At 39.3% G+C, this 27662-nt stretch overlaps 1 protein-coding gene and 1 long non-coding RNA gene across 5 annotated transcripts; both read right to left on the reverse strand.

Annotated features, from left to right (window-relative positions):
* Positions 1-735: 735 nt before the first annotated feature.
* Positions 736-26272, reverse strand: LOC134863186 (calpain-2 catalytic subunit-like). Of its 2 annotated transcripts, XM_063881527.1 has the most exons (21): positions 25516-26272; positions 14864-14933; positions 13232-13350; positions 12840-12973; positions 12229-12397; positions 10677-10760; positions 10483-10568; positions 9200-9265; positions 8949-9109; positions 7482-7651; positions 7353-7364; positions 6265-6476; positions 5977-6013; positions 5176-5241; positions 4975-5032; positions 4816-4880; positions 4616-4684; positions 2366-2444; positions 1596-1712; positions 1020-1078; positions 736-930 (listed from the first exon to the last, which is right to left on the reverse strand). In XM_063881527.1, the coding sequence occupies exons 1-21, from the start codon at positions 25750-25752 to the stop codon at positions 907-909; spliced, it is 2094 nt and encodes a 697-aa protein (XP_063737597.1). In that variant the 5' UTR covers positions 25753-26272; the 3' UTR covers positions 736-906. The 2 variants fall into 2 exon arrangements, with proteins under 2 accessions (XP_063737597.1, XP_063737598.1); XM_063881528.1 differs by lacking the exon at positions 7353-7364.
* On the reverse strand, positions 2451-4606 carry LOC134863187 (uncharacterized). 3 transcript variants are annotated; one of them, XR_010165625.1, is made up of 3 exons: positions 4376-4606; positions 3592-4319; positions 2451-3535 (listed from the first exon to the last, which is right to left on the reverse strand). It is a non-coding gene; the product is annotated as an uncharacterized LOC134863187 (long non-coding RNA). The 3 variants fall into 3 exon arrangements; XR_010165624.1 differs by having other exon boundaries at positions 2451-3031; positions 3088-4319; XR_010165626.1 differs by having other exon boundaries at positions 2451-2639; positions 2696-4319.
* Positions 26273-27662: the final 1390 nt, after the last annotated feature.

Consider the following 27662-nt stretch of genomic DNA (forward strand, 5'->3'; position numbering starts at 1 on the left):
AACCGATTTAGGTTTTTATAAAGGGAACCTTAAGTTTTAATAAACATTTCCGATCCCCGTGTGCCCGTGCCCCTCGGGGCGCTCATTTATGAGCGCCGCGCTCTTACCTAAACCTAACCCTAACCCTAACCCTAACCCTAACCCTAACCCTAACCCTAACCCTAACCCTAACCCTAACCCTAACCCTAACCCTAACCCTAACCCTAACCCTAACCCTAACCCTAACCCTAACCCTAACCCTAACCCTAACCCTAACCCTAACCCTAACCCTAACCCTAACCCTAACCCTAACCCTAACCCTAACCCTAACCCTAACCCTAACCCTAACCCTAACCCTAACCCTAACCCTAACACCCTAACCCTAACCCTAACCCTAACCCTAACCCTAACCCTAACCCTAACCCTAACCACCTAACCCTAACCCTAACCCTAACCCTAACCCTAACCCTAACCCTAACCCCTAACCCTAACCCTAACCCTAACCCTAACCCTAACCCTAACCCTAACCCTAACCCTAACCCTAACTTTTATTTATTTTATTATTTTTACTTTTAACTAACCGATTTTAGGTTTTTATAAAGGGAACCTTAAGTTTTAATAAACATTTCCGATCCCCGTGTGCCCGTGCCCCTCGGGGCGCTCATTTACCTAACCCTAACCTCTTACCCACAACCCTAACCCCAACCTAACCCTGGGTACACAGAGATTAAAACTGTGTATAATTGATGACACATGTTAAAGGTTTGAGGAAGACTTTATTTGTGTTACATGTAGTCAGTCAGGTAGTGCATGGAGTACAAAACATGATGAGTGACAGGAAGAGGAGTGGCAGATGTAAATGGGAACATAACATGGCATTATATTTATAGATTTGGGATGAACACTGTGGTGACAGGAAGCTCCGGATCAGATCATGGAGAAGTTCAACCACTACAGGAAGAGACAGGACATCACTGACTGAGGACTCTGAATGTGTGTTATTCTTTATTTAGAGGGTTAATAAAGGTTTTTAGTCTCACCCCGTTGAAGTCAAGCTCGATAGATCCGCTCTCGTAAGGGTCGAGCTTCTTGAAGATCTCTGAGGAAGAAGGAGAAACGTCAGCTTTTCAGACATTTCAGATTCACTGTCATCAGCTACTCTTATCTTTACACCATGATGTGTTTTGTTTCTAATATTTAAGCATTTCAACTTCTATTCAGAATCATCTGGTTTTGTTTGTCAGATTAGTGGAAAGGGTTAATACTACAATACCCATGATCCTCTGCTGCAGTTTTTGAATTTACCGCTGTTTGAACAAGAACTTAAGAATCAAGCGATTTAATCTGGAGGTGTTTTCAGCTTCTCATCTTTAGCTTCAGCTCACTGTGACAGAATGGGAAGCTTCTCTAATGCACCCTGGGAGTCTTAAAGTTTCTTTATGTCCACAGGGTTGTGTTAGTCCAGCAGCTGATGTTTGGTAACTGACTGACTAACCCCACAGACACAATTACAAACGCCAGTATGGACCTAACCTTTCTCTCATGCTTTTACACCTTGAGAGACACCTAAACAGTTAGCTTCCTCTGTTAGTTTCCTCTGTTAGCGGCACACTCACTGAACATCATCTCCAGCCTCATCAGACAGCCCACAAAGTTGTCGAAGTCGATGGTCATGTTGGGGGCAGAGTAGCGGGTCACCAGCAGCTGGTAGATGGTGTTGTTGAGGGTGAATCCTGGAGGAGAGAGCTTCATCATCATTTTCATCATGCTAACATTTAGCCACTAACACAAGAAACTTTTCAGCTGATCCAGGTGCAAAGTTACACACACACACACACACACACACACACACACACACACACACACACACACACACACTCCAATGAAAGGCAGTAGAGAGGTTAAAACAGGAAATGATTATCCTGACTGTGTTTCCTCCTCATTACTGAACCCAAACTGAAGTCTGTCCCTGAACCCATCTTATCTCTAACGGAGGAGTAGACGTCCATAAATGTATCCAAATCTGAGGAAAACAAACTTTTGATAAAGATAATTAACTGAAATGGAGATGATTGTAGGATGATAGACCAGAAAGCATCATGGCATGGGAACTGTTGTTCCAAGCTTAGAGAAAAATAAGCTTTAAGGCCTTTCGTGTGTCTGATACCACTTCAGGGATCGCTTATAAGGTTATTCACAAATATGAATATCTATAAAACTAATGTCCATGTATGAGGTGATCATATGCGTACTACATGTTCAAATAATAAAGGTTAATAATAATATCATACTTAATTATTATTACTTATTCATTACTCACAACAGCCATTTTTATACCTGAGAAGAAGGGGAAGAAGAGGAGGAAGATAAAGAGGAAGAACCTCACCTGCATCTTTGAAGGCGACTCTCATCTCAGGAGTGCTCATGGTCCCTGAGTTATCCATGTCGTTCTGCTTGTAGATAGTCTGCAGAACAAGAACACAGCTGTGAACCTCCTGAGATATAAAGGGCTACTGACGCTCTGCAGAACAAGAACACAGCTGTGAACCTCCTGAGATATAAAGGGCTACTGACGCTCTGCAGAACAAGAACACAGCTGTGAACCTCCTGAGATAGAAAGGGCTACTGACGCTCTGCAGAACAAGAACACAGCTGTGAACCTCCTGAGATAGAAAGGGCTACTGACGCTCTGCAGAAGAAGAACACAGCTGTGAACCTCCTGAGATATAAAGGGCTACTGACGCTCTGCAGAACAAGAACACAGCTGTGAACCTCCTGAGATATAAAGGGCTACTGACGCTCTGCAGAACAAGAACACAGCTGTGAACCTCCTGAGATAGAAAGGGCTACTGACGCTCTGCAGAACAAGAACACAGCTGTGAACCTCCTGAGATAGAAAGGGCTACTGACGCTCTGCAGAAGAAGAACACAGCTGTGAACCTCCTGAGATATAAAGGGCTACTGACTCTCTGCAGAACAAGAACACAGCTGTGAACCTCCTGAGATAGAAAGGGCTACTGACGCTCTGCAGAACAAGAACACAGCTGTGAACCTCCTGAGATAGAAAGGGCTACTGACTCTCTGCAGAAGAAGAACACAGCTGTGAACCTCCTGAGATATAAAGGGCTACTGACTCTCTGCAGAACAAGAACACAGCTGTGAACCTCCTGAGATATAAAGGGCTACTGACGCTCTGCAGAACAAGAACACAGCTGTGAACCTCCTGAGATAGAAAGGGCTACTGACTCTCTGCAGAACAAGAACACAGCTGTGAACCTCCTGAGATATAAAGGGCTACTGACTCTCTGCAGAACAAGAACACAGCTGTGAACCTCCTGAGATATAAAGGGCTACTGACTCTCTGCAGAACAAGAACACAGCTGTGAACCTCCTGAGATATAAAGGGCTACTGACGCTCTGCAGAACAAGAACACAGCTGTGAACCTCCTGAGATATAAAGGGCTACTGACTCTCTGCAGAACAAGAACACAGCTGTGAACCTCCTGAGATATAAAGGGCTACTGACGCTCTGCAGAACAAGAACACAGCTGTGAACCTCCTGAGATATAAAGGGCTACTGACTCTCTGCAGAAGAAGAACACAGCTGTGAACCTCCTGAGATATAAAGGGCTACTGACGCTCTGCAGAACAAGAACACAGCTGTGAACCTCCTGAGATAGAAAGGGCTACTGACGCTCTGCAGAACAAGAACACAGCTGTGAACCTCCTGAGATAGAAAGGGCTACTGACTCTCTGCAGAACAAGAACACAGCTGTGAACCTCCTGAGATATAAAGGGCTACTGACGCTCTGCAGAACAAGAACACAGCTGTGAACCTCCTGAGATATAAAGGGCTACTGACTCTCTGCAGAACAAGAACACAGCTGTGAACCTCCTGAGATATAAAGGGCTACTGACTCTCTGCAGAACAAGAACACAGCTGTGAACCTCCTGAGATATAAAGGGCTACTGACGCTCTGCAGAACAAGAACACAGCTGTGAACCTCCTGAGATATAAAGGGCTACTGACGCTCTGCAGAACAAGAACACAGCTCTGAACCTCCTGAGATATAAAGGGCTACTGACGCTCTGCAGAACAAGAACACAGCTGTGAACCTCCTGAGATAGAAAGGGCTACTGACGCTCTGCAGAACAAGAACACAGCTGTGAACCTCCTGAGATAGAAAGGGCTACTGACGCTCTGCAGAACAAGAACACAGCTGTGAACCTCCTGAGATAGAAAGGGCTACTGACGCTCTGCAGAACAAGAACACAGCTCTGAACCTCCTGAGATATAAAGGGCTACTGACGCTCTGCAGAACAAGAACACAGCTGTGAACCTCCTGAGATAGAAAGGGCTGCAGATGCTCTGCAGAACAAGAACACAGCTGTGAACCTCCTGAGATATAAAGGGCTACTGACGCTCTGCAGAACAAGAACACAGCTGTGAACCTCCTGAGATATAAAGGGCTACTGACGCTCTGCAGAACAAGAACACAGCTGTGAACCTCCTGAGATAGAAAGGGCTGCAGATGCTCTGCAGAACAAGAACACAGCTGTGAACCTCCTGAGATAGAAAGGGCTGCAGATGCTCTGTGTCCAGGTGAGTTCAGGGACCTTGGCGCAAAGGTCTTACCAGATATCTCTGCACCTTCTTCCACAGGGTGGCAAACTCTCCGAGGCCCAGCTTCCCGTTCCCGCTGTCCTGTCAGAGGTTCAGGACCTTTTACAGTGTGGTTATACATGACGGGCAGTATGGAATAAACAAAAAAGAGTAATATTCATATTATATATATCTTGATATGACACCGAATGGTTTTATGTTTTAAAGGATACGTCCATCAGGTTAACCATGATCCTGGACGTCTCCATGCTGAAACCGTCTGTCTTGATGTCTGTCCCTGAGAACAACAGACAGAAAGTTAAAGGTCGTGGAGATCAGGTGACAGGAAGTTAAAGTTCATGGACATCAGGTGATAAGAACTTAGAGCTCACGTTTGGAGACGATCTTGTTCATGATGGTCCTAAGCTCCACCGCAGAGATCTCCATGTCCTGGAACAGTTTTTATTTACTTTGAGGCCGAACTTTCATTTATATTTTCAGAAATATTATTGGAGACATTAATCCTGCTGTTAGCTGTTAGCATGTAGCATATGCCCTTTTTCCCACCACACAGGAAGTGATGTCATACTTACGTCTCCGGCAAGTTTGGTGAAGAGGCCTCTGAATCCTGAATCCACTTCCTCATCCGACACAGTCTCCTGCACACAATCACCACGGTGACCATAGACCATAACTTGTTATTGATATAGAAAATAACGTTCTAAAGTTACATCTGACATGTGATCACTAATGAAAGATTTAAATACCACAGTTTATTTTATGAAATTTTCCTCATTCATAACGTCTTGTCCTTTAACCCTTTGAGGTGTTCAGTCCTGGTCCAGGTTTATCTGGACCAGGGGCCTCTTGTTTCTGAATCCTGTCAATAACACAGTGTTGCCGGGCTGCAGTTCACACTATCTATCGGTTTTCCTGCTTTTTCCCCTGTGTTATGTCTGATTTGACTTCCTGTCTCAGGGTTTTCCCTCCGGTTTGATCACCTGATTGTGTTCATCTTGAGCCTTTGTGTTTTTCCTCCCCAGATGGGTTGTCCTTGTGATTGGCCCTGCCTGACTTCAATTCTGGTTTACTGTTAGTGTGTAGTGGATCCTTGTATGGCATTTGTGGAAGTGATCATTGTCTCATGGAGGGTTTGGTTTTGCCCTGCTCTGCCATTAAAGGGATGTTTGGGCTAAACATTTTAACTTCCTGGATTTGTTTAATCCTGCTCTGCTCAGTCCCTCTGATATAGTTTTTAAAAATGTTTATAAAGTTAGGCTTTCTAGACCTTGACTTACACAAATAACAAAAGATCTGCAGCAATAACATAACTCTCTGGAGCTTCAGCTAACCCTCAAATCTAGTTCCAACCAGAAAACACACAAGAGACTCACATCTTCGAGTTCAGCGCTCACCGGGTCGTCACAGGGTCTACAGACAGAGGATAGGATTAGGGTTAGGGTTACCAGACATGGTGGGGGTCACTAACGGGGTTAGGGGGTCTCTAACAGACCTGTTGAGGGTCTCTTACAGAGCTGTTGGGGGTCTGTAAAAGACATGGTGGGGGTCTCTAACAGGGGGGTAGGGGGTCTCTAACAGACAAGGTTGGGGTCTCTAACAGACATGGTGAGGGTCTCTAACAGTTTGGTCGGGTTCTCTAACAGGGGGGTCTGGGGTCTTACAAGGTCTCAGCCTGCTTCTCAGAGAACACCCGGATGCAGAAGTCTCCGTTGAGGTGCGGTTCGAAGGTGGACGGGACGATCAGGTACTCTCCGGGCGGTAGCTTGAAGCGGGTGCTGACCTCCCGCAGGTTGATGAAGGTCTCAGACTTGGCGGTCTGGGCGTGGGTCAAGAAGAAGTTCTTGTCCAGGTGGACCTCTCTCTGTCCGTAGAACTGGGGGGGGTCAGAAGAAACAGCCAATGAGCATCGTTTTTAAAACCTTTCAAACATCTATTATTACAGACATTTCCAGATCATCATCTCCCAAAACCTTCATCACATTTCAAAAGATGTCTCACACAGCTCTTGACTCCTTGGTTCTGACTGGTCTGTCAGATTCTACAGTCTAGTAGAACAGAAGACTGTTGCTAGGAATAACGTTCACATATATTTGAGTTTTTTTAGGCTTTTAGTCTGGATTAAGAGCACAGAGACAGCACTGGAGAAGGTTAATGACCCTGTAATGACATCAGAGGACACCATTGACCTTCATATTATTTTACAGAGCCCAGTTGCATCTCTGAAACTGCACCGGGCTAGTTTATGTGAATGGTCTGTGTGTGTGTGTGTGTGTGTGTGTGTGTGTGTGTGTGTGTGTGTGTGTGTGTGTGTGTGTGTGTGTGTGTGTGTGTGTGTGTGTGTGTGTGTGTGTGTGTGTTAACGGTGAATTCATGTTAGAGTCCTGCAGGGTTATTCACCTTATCTGCTTCTGTCAGGCAGAATGATAAGAAATCACTCTATGTAATGCAGGTGATATCAGATGAATACAATCGGTTAACTTTTAGCATGGTTTGTGGACAAAAAATGTGAAAGACCTTCAGCTCTTTTATGTTAACCACAAAAGAACTGGAGTGATGAACCCTCTGAATCACTTTATCTGCATCACTTTATAGTACTTTGTTGTAGTCACTTCTAGTCTGGACTATAGTAACTTCTTATTCTCAGGCGATCTCCCAATGACACTATGCAGATGATCCAGAATGTGGCTCCAAACCATAAGATTCTTGCTTTCACATTAAACCAGAGGAGATGTGTGGGTACAGAGCTCACCTGTTTGGGAAGCTGGAGCAAAACAAAGGACAAGACAAGGGTAAGTTCGGACCAGGATCTGTGGATACATCTCAGAACACTTAAGATGCTTTACTTCTTGATCTGATCATAAAGGTGTTCAGTTCTCACATCGTAGATGGCAAACCCAATGGTGTGCATGTCCTCTCCTTGTTTCCGGAGCTTTCTGCGGTTCTTCTGGATCAGACCGACCACAAAGCTGCAGCCCACTTCTCCATCATCCGGGTCGTCATCTTCCTCCTCCAATTTGATCACTATTTGAGGATTCATCCAGAACGTATCTGCAGAGGGAGAACCACAGCGGGAACTCTTTCAACCTCAGGGCTCACACTGAAGAAGGTTTAGACCTGTACTCACAGGGCTCACACTGAAGAAGGTTTAGACCTGTACTCACAGGGCTCACACTGAAGAAGGTTTAGACCTGTACTCACAGGGCTCACACTGAAGAAGGTTTAGACCTGTACTCACAGGGCTCACACTGAAGAAGGTTTAGACCTGTACTCACAGGGCTCACACTGAAGAAGGTTTAGTCCTGTACTCACAGGGCTCACACTGAAGAAGGTTTAGACCTGTACTCACAGGGCTCACACTGAAGAAGGTTTAGACCTGTACTCACAGGGCTCACACTGAAGAAGGTTTAGACCTGTACTCACAGGGCTCACACTGAAGAAGGTTTAGACCTGTACTCACAGGGCTCACACTGAAGAAGGTTTAGACCTGTACTCACAGGGCTCACACTGAAGAAGGTTTAGACCTGTACTCACAGGGCTCACACTGAAGAAGGTTTAGACCTGTACTCACAGGGCTCACACTGAAGAAGGTTTAGACCTGTACTCACAGGGCTCACACTGAAGAAGGTTTAGACCTGTACTCACAGGGCTCACACTGAAGAAGGTTTAGTCCTGTACTCACAGGGCTCACACTGAAGAAGGTTTAGTCCTGTACTCACAGGGCTCACACTGAAGAAGGTTTAGTCCTGTACTCACAGGGCTCACACTGAAGAAGGTTTAGACCTGTACTCACAGGGCTCACACTGAAGAAGGTTTAGACCTGTACTCACAGGGCTCACACTGAAGAAGGTTTAGACCTGTACTCACAGGGCTCACACTGAAGAAGGTTTAGACCTGTACTCACAGGGCTCACACTGAAGAAGGTTTAGACCTGTACTCACAGGGCTCACACTGAAGAAGGTTTAGACCTGTACTCACAGGGCTCACACTGAAGAAGGTTTAGTCCTGTACTCACAGGGCTCACACTGAAGAAGGTTTAGTCCTGTACTCACAGGGCTCACACTGAAGAAGGTTTAGACCTGTACTCACAGGGCTCACACTGAAGAAGGTTTAGACCTGTACTCACAGGGCTCACACTGAAGAAGGTTTAGTCCTGTACTCACAGGGCTCACACTGAAGAAGGTTTAGACCTGTACTCACAGGGCTCACACTGAAGAAGGTTTAGACCTGTACTCACAGGGCTCACACTGAAGAAGGTTTAGACCTGTACTCACAGGGCTCACACTGAAGAAGGTTTAGACCTGTACTCACAGGGCTCACACTGAAGAAGGTTTAGACCTGTACTCACAGGGGTGGTTTCTGCAACCTCCAGCAGTGGACCCTTTCCTCCAGTTACCGTCTAACTTGGTGACACTCCAGTGTTTGACGGAGTCGTCGTCGATGGTGTCTGGGGTCAAAGTGCAAACCTCGACACGAGAGTAGTGACGCAGGAAGTCGGTGTAAGACATCCTGCAGAAAGAGGATAGGGAGGAGCTCTATATGAATATACATGTATTTACATATGTACTAACATATGTGTATGAGGGGTCATGACATCACCAGAACTCGCCATCCTCTGCGTTGGCATGTGGACAATCTCCCTGCACGTACTTCCACTCCGTCGATCTGTGCACGAATAAAGATTAATGACGCTGTTGAGTTTTTCTCAGAACATGAAAACATAAACAGGACTAAAGGAGGCGTGTCAGCCCTCCTGCTCCCAAAAACCTACAGAAAGGTCTTCATTGTCTGAAGCACCACTCTCCATATCATCTCCTCCCCTCCTCTTCTCTAACGTCATCACATTTATAAGAAGATACGACTAATGGATTCTTTCTCTGTTTACATACATGATTGTCAGTGTTGTGTTTGACTCATGTTGTGTGTCAGTGTTGTGTTTGACTCATGTTGTGTGTCAGTGTTGTGTTTGACTCATGTTGTGTGTCAGTGTTGTGTTTGACTCATGTTGTGTGTCAGTGTTGTGTTTGACTCATGTTGTGTGTCAGTGTAGTGTTTGACTCATGTTGTGTGTCAGTGTTGTGTTTGACTCATGTTGTGTGTCAGTGTTGTGTTTGACTCATGTTGTGTGTCAGTGTTGTGTTTGACTCATGTTGTGTGTCAGTGTTGTGTTTGACTCATGTTGTGTGTCAGTGTTGTGTTTGACTCATGTTGTGTGTCAGTGTTGTGTTTGACTCATGTTGTGTGTCAGTGTTGTGTTTGACTCATGTTGTGTGTCAGTGTTGTGTTTGACTCATGTTGTGTGTCAGTGTTGTGTTTGACTCATGTTGTGTGTCAGTGTTGTGTTTGACTCATGTTGTGTGTCAGTGTTGTGTTTGACTCATGTTGTGTGTCAGTGTTGTGTTTGACTCATGTTGTGTGTCAGTGTTGTGTTTGACTCATGTTGTGTGTCAGTGTTGTGTTTGACTCATGTTGTGTGTCAGTGTTGTGTTTGACTCATGTTGTGTGTCAGTGTTGTGTTTGACTCATGTTGTGTGTCAGTGTTGTGTTTGACTCATGTTGTGTGTCAGTGTTGTGTTTGACTCATGTTGTGTGTCAGTGTTGTGTTTGACTCATGTTGTGTGTCAGTGTTGTGTTTGACTCATGTTGTGTGTCAGTGTAGTGTTTGACTCATGTTGTGTGTCAGTGTTGTGTTTGACTCATGTTGTGTGTCAGTGTTGTGTTTGACTCATGTTGTGTGTCAGTGTTGTGTTTGACTCATGTTGTGTGTCAGTGTTGTGGTGTGTGTGGGTCATATTGTGTGTCAGTGCTGTGTTTGACTCATGTTGCATGTCAGTGTTGTGGTGTGTGTGGGTCATGTTGTGTGTTGTGGTGTCTTTGGTTACCCATCACTCCAGGCCCCGGTCCACTCCACCTGACCCCAGGGGTTTCTGACCCGCACAAGTTTCTCCTGGCGCCCCCTGTAGTTTACCTGAAGGAAACACCTTGTTTAGTTTCCTCTCATCACTCCTCTCTCAGTTGGAGGAGGATTAGGGTTAGGGTTAGGTTTCAGTGGAAGTGGTAGGGTTAGTGGCCTCACCTCCACGGCACCGGTCAGAGAGTAGGCGTGTCCTTTCACAAGTTTCTGACGAGTGACAGCCTCTGAGTCTGCGGCACTGGTGATCTGCAATCAAAACAAAGACGGCTTAGTCAAAATCACCATCTTAATCTTCATCACCTCCATCATTACATTATATGACACTGTTATTCAATGGGAATAACATTCGGTACATTAGCTTCCCATAGGTCTAACCTAAGTACTACATCATTTTGTTTAATTTTGTCTAAGTTGCAGTGGTAACAGGAGGGTTTTCAGTCAAGATGTGTCGACTCTCTGATATCCTGATCTTGATGGGGAGCTCGTTCCAGCTTTTTAGAGCCAGGATAGCAAACGTGCAGGTTCATGTTAAGCTGACTGGACGATGCAGAGCGAATTGCACTTGTTGCAGTATATGGTTTACCCATGTCCCGGATTGAAGGAAGGACTGGATCCTTGAACATTACGGTGTACAGATTGTTCTGGGTCAGTAGGTATCCTCCTGGTGTTGTTCAATGTCAGTAGGTATCCTCCTGATGGTGTTCTGGCTCAGCAGGTATCCTCCTGGTGTTGTTCAATGTCAGTAGGTATCCTCCTGATGGTGTTCTGGCTCAGCAGGTATCCTCCTGATGGTGTTCTGGCTCAGCAGGTATCCTCTTGATGGTGTTCTGGCTCAGCAGGCATCCTCCTGATGGTGTTCTGGCTCAGCAGGTATCCTCCTGATGGTGTTCTGGCTCAGCAGGTATCCTCTTGATGGTGTTCTGGCTCAGCAGGCATCCTCCTGATGGTGTTCTGGCTCAGCAGGTATCCTCCTGATGGTGTTCTGGCTAAGCACGTATCCTCCTGATGGTGTTCTGGCTCAGCAGGTATCCTCCTGATGGTGTACAGAGTCCTGTAGTTGCAGTCTAACCTTTAGCTTATGTATATACTTCGGAGTTATTATTTGATATAAAATGTCTCCAATCCTGGAAGAAGAAACACTATACAGACAACTTAAATGGATAATAAAAGCCATGAGAACATAGAACAGGGATGTCCAAACTTTTCTCACTAAGGGCCACATACAATAAAACATACGAAAGTCTGGGTCCCTAACTAGAGCAGAAGTATATTGCCTCAAAAGTTGAGTTATAATTAGCAAAAATCAATCAATTGATACTTGAAAATGCTTTAAGAAAAAAACAGCCTTTCAATTATTTTGTTGGCAGCTCATTCATTAAAACAGGACCCTCAGATTGCTCATAAAAAGGGGAAATATGAAGGGTCTATTCCAAGCGTGTTGTGCAAATAAGTTATTGGGCTTTTTTTTTATCAACTAAGATTTGTTCGAAAACATTTTCAACTTTAATTTACTGAATTTATTTGAAAAGTGGTTTTATTAAGACATGAATAATGTGTCATATGTAAACATACGAAGTACAGGAACAGGTTTCATTTGTGGTCCATATTCAATTATACTTTTAGAATTAGCTGAGGGCCGATTTAAATTGGCCTTCGGGCCGCATTTGGCCCCCGGGCCATAGTTTGGACATCCCTGACATAGAAGATAACTCACGTCGATGGAGCAGCCCAGCAGTGCTCCGGCCTCCAACGCTTTCTTGAGGATCTGGAACAGGTTTGAGGGGGGGCGCTGTAGGTCAAAGTTCTCAGCAATGCCTCCGGTGAAATCCTCAAAGCCCTCGGTGGTGGATCCGCCAGACAGTGCTTCATAGCAGCCGCACACCCTGTGACAGAAACCCAGCAGACATTGGAGAGTGACTACACCATGGACAACTAACACATCTGGTACTGCTGGGACTATATCAACCCATCACGTTCTATAATAATTCAATATGGATCGCACATTTCACATATTGCTGTTTCACAACGCTTGCCATGGGATTTTACCATATACCATTATAGTTGATTTATTCACTTTTTCTTTGGAAAATCTCCAAATGAGTAGATATCATTTTTGATTTATTACATGTTAGTAGACAGAGATGTCCTGAATCAAAGTTCAGTCACTGCGTGTGTAGTGACGGCTGTCTGTCTGTGTGCAGATAACATCGTAACTATGCTTCAGCACTTCCAATATAAGACTGATCAATACAACACATGAAGTGGTTCCTGTTTCAGTGGTTTGTAAACAGAGGATTGTCCGGTTGAATCCAGGGATGGTCTTACTTGGCGTAGGCTTTCTCCAGCAGAGCGCTCCAGAACTCCCTCCCCTCAGCAGAGTGAACGAACAGCAGCTCTCCGTCTTTCACCGGCAGCCGGTCGTCGATCACAACGTCCACCCACTCCCCGAACTGCCAGAACTACAGAAACAGAGAGGACTTTTACTTCATTCTTTTGGTTTTAAACCTGTGAGTTGTCGTAAGACTCCAAATATTATCTCTAAGAATCAACAGTTCATCATAAATACGTGACTCGTTTAGTTAATATACTCTTACGGTTTTCCACTGAGGAAGTGTAGACCGATTCTCAGCTGATCGCAGCAACCAGACAACCCTGTCATCAGTAACTCAACAGAGGAGCATTTGTCCTAACCCCAGCCGCCCCAACGTCTCTTTTACCTGGAAGTGGAAGATGCCAGCGTAGTCGTCACCAAAGCCCTGGTCCGTCGGAACAACTCTGGCCATCACATATTCGTTCAGCGTCAGAGAGGCGATGGCCGCCAACAGCCAGCAGTCACCTGGACAGGAAACAGGAATCAAGCTCATTACTGCTCCCTGCAGGCCGCACAGCTCGTTACAGGCTCGCTACTGCCCCCTGCAGGCCGCACAGCTTGTTACAGGCTCAATACTGCCCCCTGCAGGATGCACAGCTCGTTACAGGCTCACTACTGCCCCCTGCAGGATGCACAGCTCGTTACAGGCTCACTACTGCCCCCTGCAGGCCGCACAGCTCGTTACAGGCTCACTACTGCCCCCTGCAGGATGCACAGCTCGTTACAGGCTCATTACTGCCCCCTGCAGGCCGCACAGCTCGTTACAGGCTCACTACTGCCCCCTGGAGGATGCACAGCTCGTCACAGGCTTATTACTGACCCCTGCAGGCCGCACAGTTCGTTACAGGCTCACTACTGCCCCCTGGAGGATGCACAGCTCGTCACAGGCTTATTACTGCCCCCTGCAGGATGCACAGCTCCTTACAGGCTCAGTACTGCTCCCTGCAGGATGCACAGCTCGTTACAGGCTCAGTACTGCCCCCTGCTGGCCGCACAGTGCATGAAAGACTCTGTACTGACAGGAACACGTTATGGGCTTTGTCGGGTTTAAGGATTTGTTAGTGGAGGCTGGACAGACAGGAACACTAACTCATCAAATATTGTATTACAACCCACCCTCTCCTTTGTACTTCCTCACCACAGATATTCACTGTCTACATGTTCCTTCGAGCTCTCTCTCAACTAAATGTTTCTGAGAAAAAAAGGCAAAGATAGTTAGATTACGAAAAACTTGAAAGTATATATATAATATATATTATTACGTATAATGCATATCCATCCGCCTAGTGTTTGGATAGCTGGAAACAAAACTTCAAAGTTACTCAACAACAGAGTCTGTGGTTTAGAATGGCACGGCATGCCGTGACTCATACACCACACCAGGGAGGGTGTGTGTGTGTGTGTGTGTGTGTGTGTGTGTGTGTGCACGTGCGTGCATGTGTGTGTGTGTGTGTGACAGCCCCTTCCCCCCAACAATAGCTGGCAGGCTTCTTCCTGTCCTGCTCAGCCAATCAGGGCTCAGCGTGGCACGCCCTCAGATTCCAGCAGCCGGTCCTCATTAAGTCCTCTGTTAGAAAAACTATGGATCATACACTCACACACTCTGCTGATCACACACTCACACACACTGCTGATCACACACTCTGCTGATCACACACTCACACACTCTGCTGATCACACACTGACAAACACTGCTGATCACACACTCTGCTGATCACACACTCACACACTCTGCTGATCACACACTCTGCTGATCACACACTCACACACTCTGCTGATCACACACTGACAAACACTGCTGATCAGACACTCACACACTGAGAACATGTTATGGAATGTGGAAACAAGTTTCTAACTCCTGTCGTCTCTTCTCTGAAACGCTGACCTTAAACTGATCTGACTGAGACAAAAAGTCACCCTACTGTGCTGCATTCAGGAACAGTCTCGGAAAGTGGTGCATCAGGGACAGAAGCCTCACCCAAAGCTCCCTGGCAGATGTCGGTTCTGGTTGCTCCGCCCACGATGAATTCAGGATTAGAGACAAGTTCCTAAAGGTGGGGGGGGAATATGAATAGTAATTACTATACTTTACATTATATACTGTCAATGTGAATAATACTCACACTCTGACTGCCTGACAGATTCAGAATCAGAATCACTTTAATCGTCCCACAGAGTTACACATCAGCAAGAAGAACCTTAAGGTGTGTGTGTGTGTGTGTGTGTGTGTGTGTGTGTGTGTGTGTGTGTGTGTGTGTGTGTGTGTGTGTGTGTGTGTGTGTGTGTGTGTGTTGTACTGGGTTTATATGTATTTAATATGAGAACCATGTGATGTGTCCCTCTGTTTTTGAGAGCGTAGTGACTCATCCCTCCAGAATGCAGGATCTCTGATGACTCAAATATCCCTCAGATTTGTTTTAAGTATTCATTCTATTTTCAACTCAGTTTAAATTTTACATCGTAAAATCTCTATTTGCAGCAAATGTTTTGACATGTCTTGTTTTATTATTTTATTATCTATAAATATATTTATTCTCCAGTGTATGAGACTATGAGGAGATAAAATGTCAAATTTACTACTACAGCATTAAATCAATAACATGTTAACTACAGCATGAAATCAATAACATGTTAACTACAGCATTAAATCAATAACATGTTAACTGCAGCATTAAATCAATAACATGTTAACTGCAGCATTAAATCAATAACATGTTAACTACAGCATTAAATCAATAACATGTTAACTGCAGCATTAAATCAATAACATGTTAACTGCAGCATTAAATCAATAACATGTTAACTACAGCATTAAATCAATAACATGTTAACTGCAGCATTAAATCAATAACATGTTAACTACAGCATGAAATCAATAACATGTTAACTACAGTATTAAATCAATAACATGTTAACTACAGTATTAAATCAATAACATGTTAACTACAGCATTAAATCAATAACATGTTAACTACAGCATGAAATCAATAACATGTTAACTGCAGTATTAAATCAATAACATGTTAACTACAGTATTAAATCAATAACATGTTAACTACAGCATTAAATCAATAACATGTTAACTGCAGCATTAAATCAATAACATGTTAACTGCAGCATTAAATCAATAACATGTTAACTACAGTATTACATCAATAACATGTTAACTACAGCATTAAATCAATAACATGTTAACTACAGCATTAAATCAATAACATGTTAACTGCAGCATTAAATCAATAACATGTTAACTACAGTATTACATCAATAACATGTTAACTACAGTATTACATCAATAACATGTTAACTACAGCATTAAATCAATAACATGTTAACTACAGCATTAAATCAATAACATGTTAACTGCAGCATTAAATCAATAACATGTTAACTACAGTATTACATCAATAACATTTTAACTGCAGCATTAAATCAATAACATGTTAACTGCAGCATTAAATCAATAACATGTTAACTACAGCATTACATCAATAACATGTTAACTGCAGCATTAAATCAATAACATGTTAACTGCAGCATTAAATCAATAACATGTTAACTGCAGCATTAAATCAATAACATGTTAACTGCAGCATTAAATCAATAACATGTTAACTACAGCATGAAATCAATAACATGTTAACTGCAGCATTAAATCGATAACATGTTAACTGCAGCATTAAATCGATAACATGTTAACTACAGCATGAAATCATAACATGTTAACTACAGCATGAAATCAATAACATGTTAACGGCAGTATTAAATCAATAACATGTTAACTGCAGTATTAAATCAATAACATGTTAACTACAGCATTAAATCAATAACATGTTAACTGCAGCATTAAATCAATAACATGTTAACTACAGTATTAAATCAATAACATGTTAACTGCAGCATTAAATCAATAACATGTTAACTACAGCATTACATCAATAACATGTTAACTACAGCATTAAATCAATAACATGTTAACTACAGCATTAAATCAATAACATGTTAACTGCAGCATTAAATCAATAACATGTTAACTGCAGCATTAAATCAATAACATGTTAACTACAGCATTAAATCAATAACATGTTAACTACAATATTACATCAATAACATGTTAACTACAGCATTAAATCAATAACATGTTAACTACAATATTACATCAATAACATGTTAACTGCAGTATTAAATCAATAACATGTTAACTACAGCATTAAATCAATAACATGTTAACTGCAGTATTACATCAATAACATGTTAACTGCAGCATTAAATCAATAACATGTTAACTACAGCATTACATCAATAACATGTAACTGCAGCATTAAATCAATAACATGTTAACTGCAGTATTAAATCAATAACATGTTAACTGCAGTATTAAATCAATAACATGTTAACTACAGTATTAAATCAATAACATGTTAACTGCAGTATTAAATCAATAACATGTTAACTGCAGTATTAAATCAATAACATGTTAACTGCAGCATTAAATCAATAACATGTTAACTGCAGTATTAAATCAATAACATGTTAACTACAGTATTAAATCAATAACATGTTAACTGCAGTATTAAATCAATAACATGTTAACTGCAGTATTAAATCAATAACATGTTAACTGCAGCATTAAATCAATAACATGTTAACTACAGTATTAAATCAATAACATGTTAACTGCAGCATTAAATCAATAACATGTTAACTACAGCATTACATCAATAACATGTTAACTACAGCATTAAATCAATAACATGTTAACTACAGCATTAAATCAATAACATGTTAACTGCAGCATTAAATCAATAACATGTTAACTGCAGCATTAAATCAATAACATGTTAACTACAGCATTAAATCAATAACATGTTAACTACAATATTACATCAATAACATGTTAACTACAGCATTAAATCAATAACATGTTAACTGCAGTATTACATCAATAACATGTTAACTGCAGCATTAAATCAATAACATGTTAACTACAGTATTAAATCAATAACATGTTAACTACAGCATTAAATCAATAACATGTTAACTACAGCATTAAATCAATAACATGTTAACTGCAGTATTAAATCAATAACATGTTAACTACAGTATTAAAATCAATAACATGTTTAACTGCAGTATTAAATCAATAACATGTTAACTGCAGTATTAAATCAATAACATGTTAACTACAGCATTAAATCAATAACATGTTAACTACAGCATTAAATCAATAACATGTTAACTGCATTTTTAAATCAATAACATGTTAACTACAGTATTAAATCAATAACATGTTAACTACAGTATTAAATCAATAACATGTTAACTGCAGTATTAAATCAATAACATGTTAACTGCAGTATTAAATCAATAACATGTTAACTGCAGTATTAAATCAATAACATGTTAACTACAGCATTAAATCAATAACATGTTAACTGCAGCATTAAATCAATAACATGTTAACTACAGCATTAAATCAATAACATGTTAACTGCAGTATTAAATCAATAACATGTTAACTACAGCATTAAATCAATAACATGTTAACTACAGTATTAAATCAATAACATGTAACTGCAGCATTAAATCAATAACATGTTAACTACAGTATTAAATCAATAACATGTTAACTGCGAGTATTAAATCAATAACATGTTAGCTACAGCATTAAATCAATAACATGTTAACTACAGTATTAAATCAATAACATGTTAACTACAGCATTACATCAATAACATGTTAACTGCAGTATTAAATCAATAACATGTTAACTACAGCATTAAATCAATAACATGTTAACTACAGCATTAAATCAATAACATGTTAACTACAGCATTAAATCAATAACATGTTAACTACAGCATGAAATCAATAACATGTTAACTACAGCATTAAATCAATAACATGTTAACTACAGTATTAAATCAATAACATGTTAACTACAGCATTAAATCAATAACATGTTAACTACAGCATTAAATCAATAACATGTTAACTGCAGTATTAAATCAATAACATGTTAACTACAGCATTAAATCAATAACATGTTAACTACAGCATTAAATCAATAACATGTTAACTACAGCATTAAATCAATAACATGTTAACTGCAGTATTAAATCAATAACATGTTAACTACAGTATTAAATCAATAACATGTTTAACTGCAGCATTACATCAATAACATGTTAACTACAGCATTAAATCAATAACATGTTAACTGCAGCATTACATCAATAACATGTTAACTACAGTATTAAATCAATAACATGTTAACTGCAGCATTAAATCAATAACATGTTAACTACAGTATTAAATCAATAACATGTTAACTGCAGCATTAAATCAATAACATGTTAACTACAGCATTAAATCAATAACATGTTAACTACAGCATTAAATCAATAACATGTTAACTACAGTATTAAATCAATAACATGTTAACTGCAGCATTAAATCAATAACATGTTAACTACAGCATTAAATCAATAACATGTTAACTACAGTATTAAATCAATAACATGTTAACTACAGTATTAAATCAATAACATGTTAACTGCAGCATTAAATCAATAACATGTTAACTACAGCATTACATCAATAACATGTTAACTACAGCATTAAATCAATAACATGTTAACTACAGCATTAAATCAATAACATGTTAACTGCAGCATGAAATCAATAACATGTTAACTACAGCATTACATCAATAACATGTTAACTGCAGCATTAAATCAATAACATGTTAACTACAGCATTAAATCAATAACATGTTAACTGCAGTATTAAATCAATAACATGTTAACTACAGCATTAAATCAATAACATGTTAACTACAGTATTAAATCAATAACATGTTAACTGCAGCATTAAATCAATAACATGTTAACTACAGTATTAAATCAATAACATTTTAACTGCAGTATTAAATCAATAACATGTTAGCTACAGCATTAAATCAATAACATGTTAACTACAGTATTAAATCAATAACATGTTAACTACAGCATTACATCAATAACATGGTTAACTGCAGTATTAAATCAATAACATGTTAACTACAGCATTAAATCAATAACATGTTAACTACAAGCATTAAATCAATAACATGTTAACTACAGCATTAAATCAATAACATGTTAACTACAGCATTAAATCAATAACATGTTAACTACAGCATTAAATCAATAACATTTAACTACAGTATTAAATCAATAACATGTTAACTACAGCATTAAATCAATAACATGTTAACTACAGCATTAAATCAATAACATGTTAACTGCAGTATTAAATCAATAACATGTTAACTACAGCATTAAATCAATAACATGTTAACTACAGCATTAAATCAATAACATGTTAACTACAGCATTAAATCAATAACATGTTAACGCAGTATTAAATCAATAACATGTTAACTACAGTATTAAATCAATAACATGTTAACTGCAGCATTACATCAATAACATGTTAACTACAGCATTAAATCAATAACATGTTAACTGCAGCATTACATCAATAACATGTTAACTACAGTATTAAATCAATAACATGTTAACTGCAGCAATAAATCAATAACATGTTAACTACAGTATTAAATCAATAACATGTTAACTGCAGTATAAATCAATAACATGTTAACTACAGTATTAAATCAATAACATGTTAACTACAGTATTAAATCAATAACATGTTAACTGCAGCATTAAATCAATAACATGTTAACTACAGCATTAAATCAATAACATGTTAACTACAGTATTAAATCAATAACATGTTAACTGCAGCATTAAATCAATAACATGTTAACTACAGCATTAAATCAATAACATGTTAACTACAGTATTAAATCAATAACATGTTAACTACAGTATTAAATCAATAACATGTTAACTGCAGCATTAAATCAATAACATGTTAACTACAGCATTACATCAATAACATGTTAACTACAGCATTAAATCAATAACATGTTAACTACAGCATTAAATCAATAACATGTTAACTGCAGCATTAAATCTTCAACAGAACAAATCTGATGGATAAGTCTCAGTTCAATCTGAACCCAACCCTACTAACTTCAAACTAACTTCAAACTAACTTCAAACTAACTTCAAACTAACTTCAAACTAACTTCAAACTAACTTCATACTAACTTCAAACTAACTTCAAACTAACTTCAAACTAACTTCAAACTAACTCCATACTAACTTCAAACTAACTTCAAACTAACTTCATACTAACTTCATACTAACTTCAAAACTAACTCCATACTAACTTCAAACTAACTTCAAACTAACTTCATACTAACTTCATACTAAACTTCAAACTATTTTCATACTAACTTCAAACTAACTTCAAACTAACTCCATACTAACTTCATACTAACTTCATACTAACTTCAAACTAACTTCAAACTAACTCCATACTAACTTCATACTAGCTTCATACTAACTTCTTACTAACTTCAAACTAACTTAAAACAAAACCCAAACAAAACTTAAATACTTTTTTTTAAATACAAATTTCATACTAACTCCATACAAACCCCCTATTTCCCTAATTAACTAATTTCCCAAACAACTCCATACTAACTTCAAACAAAATTTCAAACAAACCTACAAACTAATTCATACTAACTTCAAACTAACTTTAAACTAACTTCATCAAAATTTCAAACAAACCTTAAAACTAACTCCATACAAACTTCAAACAAAACTTAAAAACAAACTCCATACTAACTTCAAACAAAACTTAAAACAAACCCCTTTACAAAACTTCAAACAAAATTAAAACTAACTTCATACTAACCCCCCCCATACTAACTTCAAATTTACTTCTCAAACTTCAAACTAATTTTAAATACTAATTTCAACAATTTCAAATTTCTTAAAATTTAACTCCATACAAACTTCAAATAATTTTAAAACTAACCCCCATCTAACTTAAAACTAACTTCAAACTAACTCCATACTAACTTCAAACTAACTTCAAACTAACTTCATACTAACTTCATACTAACTTCAAACTAACTTCATACTAACTTCAAACTAACTCATACTAACTTCAAACTAACTTCATACTAACTTCATACTAACTTCATACTAACTTCAAACTAACTCCATACTAACTTCATACTAACTTCATACTAACTTCAAACTAACTTCATACTAACTTCAAACTAACTCCATACTAACTTCAAACTAACTTCAAACTAACTTTATACTAACTCATACTAACTTCATACTAACTTCAAACTAACTTCAAACTAACTCCATACTAACTTCAAACTAACTTCAAACTAATTTCATACTAACTCATTCTAACTTCAAACTAACTTCATACTAACTTCATACTAACTCATACTAACGTTCAAACTAACTTCAAACTAACATCCATACTAACTTCAATACTAACTTCAAACTAACTTCAAACTAACTTCAAACTAACTTCAAACTAACTTCATACTAACTTCAAACTAACTTCAAACTAACTCCATACTACTTCATACTAACTCCATACTAACTTCATACTATCTTCAAACTAACTTCATACTAACTTCAAACTAACTCCATACTAACTTCATACTAACTTCAAACTAACTTCAAACTAACTTCATACTAACTTCAAACTAACTTCAAACTAACTTCAAACTAACTTCATACTAACTTCAAACTAACTTCAAACTAACTCATACTAACTTCAAACTAACTTCAAACTAACTTCATACTAACTTCAACTAACTTCAAACTAACTTCATACTAACTTCATACTAACTTCAAACTAACTTCAAACTAACTCCATACTAACTTCAAACTAACTTCATACTAACTCATACTAACTTCAAACTAACTTCAAACTAACTTCAAACTAACTTCAAACTAACTCCAAACTAACTTCAAACTAACTTCAAACTAACTTCAAACTAACTTCAAACTAACTTCATACTAACTTCAAACTAACTCCATACTAACTCCAAACTAACTTCAAACTAACTTCAAACTAACTTCAAACTAACTCCATACTAACTTCAAACTAACTTCAAACTAACTTCATACTAACTTCATACTAACTTCAAACTAACTTCATACTAACTTCAAACTAACTCCATACTAACTTCATACTAGCTTCATACTAACTTCTTACTAACTTCAAACTAACTTCAAACTAACTCCATACTAACTTCATACTAACTTCATACTAACTTCATACTAACTCCATACTAACTCCATACTAACTTCAAACTAACTTCATACTAACTCATACTAACTTCAAACTAACTTCAAACTAACTTCATACTAACTTCATACTAACTTCAAACTAACTTCATACTAACTTCATACTAACTTCAAACTAACTTCAAACTAACTCCATACTAACTTCAAACTAACTTCATACTAACTCCATACTAACTTCAAACTAACTTCAAACTAACTCCATACTAACTTCAAACTAACTTCAAACTAACTTCATACTAACTTCATACTAACTTCAAACTAACTTCATACTAACTTCAAACTAACTTCATACTAACTTCAAACTAACTTCATACTAACTTCAAACTAACTTCATACTAACTTCAAACTAACTCCATACTAACTTCAAACTAACTTCAAACTAACTTCATACTAACTTCATACTAACTTCAAACTAACTCCATACTAACTTCATACTAACTTCATACTAACTTCAAACTAACTTCATACTAACTTCAAACTAACTCCATACTAACTTCAAACTAACTTCAAACTAACTTCATACTAACTTCATACTAACTTCATACTAACTTCAAACTAACTTCAAACTAACTCCATACTAACTTCAAACTAACTTCAAACTAATTTCATACTAACTTCATACTAACTTCAAACTAAGTTCATACTAACTTCATACTAACTTCATACTAACTTCAAACTAACTTCAAACTAACTCCATACTAACTTCAAACTAACTTCATACTAACTTCAAACTAACTTCAAACTAACTCCATACTAACTTCATACTAACTTCAAACTAACTTCATACTAACTTCAAACTATTTCATACTAACTCCATACTAACTTCATACTAACTTCATACTAACTTCAAACTAACTTCAAACTAACTCCATACTAACTTCAAACTAACTTCAAACTAACTCATACTAACTTCATACTAACTTCAACTAACTTCATACTAACTTCATACTAACTTCATACTAACTCCATACTAACTTCATACTAACTTCATACTAACTTCAAACTAACTTCAAACTAACTTCATACTAACTTCAAACTAACTTCAAACTAACTCCATACTAACTTCATACTAACTTCAAACTAACTCCATACTAACTTCATACTAACTTCAAACTAACTTCAAACTAACTTCATACTAACTTCAAACTAACTTCAAACTAACTCCATACTAACTTCATACTAACTTCAAACTAACTCCAAACTAACTTCAAACTAACTCCATACTAACTCCATACTAACTTCATACTAACTTCAAACTAACTCCATACTAACTTCATACTAACTTCAAACTAACTTCATACTAACTTCATACTAACTTCATACTAACTCCATACTAACTTCATACTAACTTCATACTAACTTCAAACTAACTTCAAACTAACTTCATACTAACTTCAAACTAACTTCAAACTAACTCCATACTAACTTCATACTAACTTCAAACTAACTTCAAACTAACTTCAAACTAACTCCATACTAACTTCAAACTAACTTCATACTAACTCCATACTAACTTCAAACTAACTTCATACTAACTCCATACTAACTTCAAACTAATTTCATACTAACTTCATACTAACTTCAAACTAACTTCAAACTAATTCATACTAACTTCATACTAACTCCATACTAACTTCAAACTAACTTCAAACTAACTTCAAACTAATTTCATACTAACTTCATACTAACTTCAAACTAAGTTCATACTAACTTCATACTAACTTCATACTAACTTCAAACTAACTTCAAACTAACTCATACTAACTTCAAACTAACTTCAAACTAACTTCAAACTAACTTCATACTAACTTCATACTAACTTCAAACTAACTTCAAACTAATTTCATACTAACTTCATACTAACTTCATACTAACTTCAAACTAACTTCAAACTAACTCCATACTAACTTCAAACTAACTTCAAACTAACTTCAAACTAACTTCATACTAACTTCAAACTAACTTCAAACTAACTTCATACTAACTTCATACTAACTTCAAACTAACTTCAAACTAACTCCATACTAACTTCAAACTAACTTCATACTAACTTCATACTAACTTCATACCATCCGATCTCCTTCACATCTGTAACCTCTGTTCTCTCTCTCTTTCTCTGTCTGTCTGTCTCTATGATAGGTCCATTATCTGTGTGTGTGTGTGTGTGTGTGTGTGTGTGTGTGTGTGTGTGTGTGTGTGTGTGTGTGTGTGTGTGTGTGTGTGTTAGCAGAGTAATGTCTTTTTCTGATTTTTCTGACACGTTTGACATGCAAGGAATTCCAGTGTTTTTCCGTGTGGGCGGGGCTGGCAGTAAAGAGTCTTCAGGTATTCTGCAAACAAACAACCCCCCCCCCCCCCCCCCCCACACACACACACACCGTCTTACCGTTGGCCTCTTCCAGGTGACCCCCCGGACTTTGGGGGACGCGCGGCCAAGCTCTTTGAAGCCGAGCGCCTCCGGAGCAGCGGGGAATGCGGGGTCTGAGAACAGGATCCCGGAGGAGCGGCTCTGGTCCCGCAGCGCACAGAAATCCTGGTTCAGATACCGAGTCGCGTTTGCGTTGGTCCCGAAACCCGCGGCGAGAGCGCGCTTCTTCGCGAGCGTGGACGCAACCCCCGACATGTTGGTGAGGGAGAGGAGGAAAACGTGAGGAAGAAGAGCAAAGTTAAAAACTCTGCTCCGACTGAGAGCTAACTTTCCGCTGTCAGACCTCCGCCCTGAAAACCAGAGGGGGGGAGGAGCCGGCTGCCTCACCCTGTCTCTCTCTCTATGTTAACATCTCTCTGTCTCTCTCTTTGCCTCACCCCTCCCTGTCGGTCTGTCTGTCTGTCTCTCTCTGCCTCGCCCTGTCTTTCTCTCTACTTTAACATGTCTCTCTCTGCCTCACCCTGTCTCTCTCTCTATGTTAACATCTCTCTGTCTCTCTCTTTGCCTCACCCCTCCCTGTCGGTCTGTCTGTCTGTCTCTCTCTGCCTCGCCCTGTCTTTCTCTCTACTTTAACATGTCTCTCTCTGCCTCACCCTGTCTCTCTCTGTACTTTACCATGTCTCTCTCTCTGCCTCGCCCTGTCTCTCACTCTACTTTAACATGTCTCTGTCTCTCGCCCTGTCTCTCTCTATGTTACCATGTCTTTCTTTCTCTCTCTCTCTCTCTCTCTCTCTCTCTCTCTCTCTCTCTCTCTCTCTCTCTCTCTCTCTCTCTCTACTTTAACTTGTCTCTCTCTCTTCATGTAAACAACTCTCTCTCGCCCGTCTCTGTCTACTTTAACATCACTCTCTCTCCCTCTCTCTCTCTCTCTCTCTCGCTCTGTGTTTCACTTTACTTTAATATGTCTCTCTCTCTCTCTCTCTCTACTTTAACTTGTCTCTCTCTCTTCATGTAAACAACTCTCTCTCGCCCGTCTCTGTCTACTTTAACATCACTCTCTCTCTCTCTCTCTCTCTCTCTCTCTACTTTAACACCTCTCTCTCCCTCTCTCTCCCTCTCTCTCTCTCTCTCTCCCTCTCTCTCCCTCTCTCTCTGTGAGTGGATCGGTGAGTATAGCGGAGAGTGGTGATTATCGGTTTCGTAACTTTTCAAACCGTTTTAAACATTTCTTTCTCTCACTGGGTGATTGTGTATAACTTTGTGCATCACGTCACCGAATTTTGGTGGATTTGTTTGGTGGGTTTGATTGGTGGATTTGTTTGGTGGGTTTGTTTGGTGGGTTTGTTTGGTGGATTTGTTTGGTGGATTTGTTTGGTGGGTTTGTTTGGTGGGTTTGTTTGGTGGGTTTGTTTGGTGGATTTGTTTGGTGGGTTTGTTTGGTGGATTTGTTTGGTGGGTTTGTTTGGTGGATTTGTTTGGTGGGTTTGTTTGGTGGGTTTGTTTGGTGGGTTTGTTTGGTGGATTTGTTTGGGTGGATTTGTTTGGGTGGATTTGTTTGGTGGGTTTGTTTGGTGGGTTTGTTTGGTGGATTTGTTTGGGTGGATTTGTTTGGTGGATTTGTTTGGTGGGTTTGTTTGGTGGCACTGGTGGTTTGTTTGGTGGATTTGTTTGGTGGGTTTGTTTGGTGGGTTTGTTTGGTGGATTTGTTTGGTGGGTTTGTTTGGTGGGTTTGTTTGGTGGATTTGTTTGGTGGATTTGTTTGGTGGGTTTGTTTGGTGGCACTGGTGGTTTGTTTGGTGGATTTGTTTGGTGGGTTTGTTTGGTGGGTTTGTTTGGTGGATTTGTTTGGTGGGTTTGTTTGGTGGGTTTGTTTGGTGGATTTGTTTGGTGGGTTTGTTTGGTGGATTTGTTTGGGTGGATTTGTTTGGGTGGGTTTGTTTGGGTGGGTTTGTTTGGTGGGTTTGGTGGGTTTGTTTGGTGGATTTGTTTGGTGGCACTGGTGATTTGTTTGCCAGGCGGCTGCTACCGCAGCCTCTCAGCGCGGCATGGCGTCTCGTGGCAGCAGCTCCGGGTTGGAGAAGCTGACTCGCCAGCACGCCGTCAAGCTCTCTCCACCTGGCGGTGTTTCGATAGAGGAGTGTAGTTTGGCTGTGGGTGCTTCGGTG

The sequence above is a fragment of the Eleginops maclovinus genome, chromosome 4 (genome assembly GCF_036324505.1).
Source record: "Eleginops maclovinus isolate JMC-PN-2008 ecotype Puerto Natales chromosome 4, JC_Emac_rtc_rv5, whole genome shotgun sequence".
Lineage (NCBI taxonomy): Eukaryota > Metazoa > Chordata > Actinopteri > Perciformes > Eleginopidae > Eleginops > Eleginops maclovinus.

What these genes read in the sequence shown, in the direction of transcription:
- LOC134863186 (XM_063881527.1), bottom strand. Translation starts at nt 25,752, where the DNA reads ATGTCGGGGGTTGCGTCCACGCTCGCGAAGAAGCGCGCTCTCGCCGCG. An exon ending in CATCTGCCAGGGAGCTTTGG is followed by an intron (nt 13,351 to 14,863) that starts GTGAGGCTTCTG and finishes TTTCCTGTCCAG; the next exon opens with GTGACTGCTGGCTGTTGGCG. An exon ending in TGCTGGGCTGCTCCATCGAC is followed by an intron (nt 10,761 to 12,228) that starts GTGAGTTATCTT and finishes TTTTGATTGCAG; the next exon opens with ATCACCAGTGCCGCAGACTC.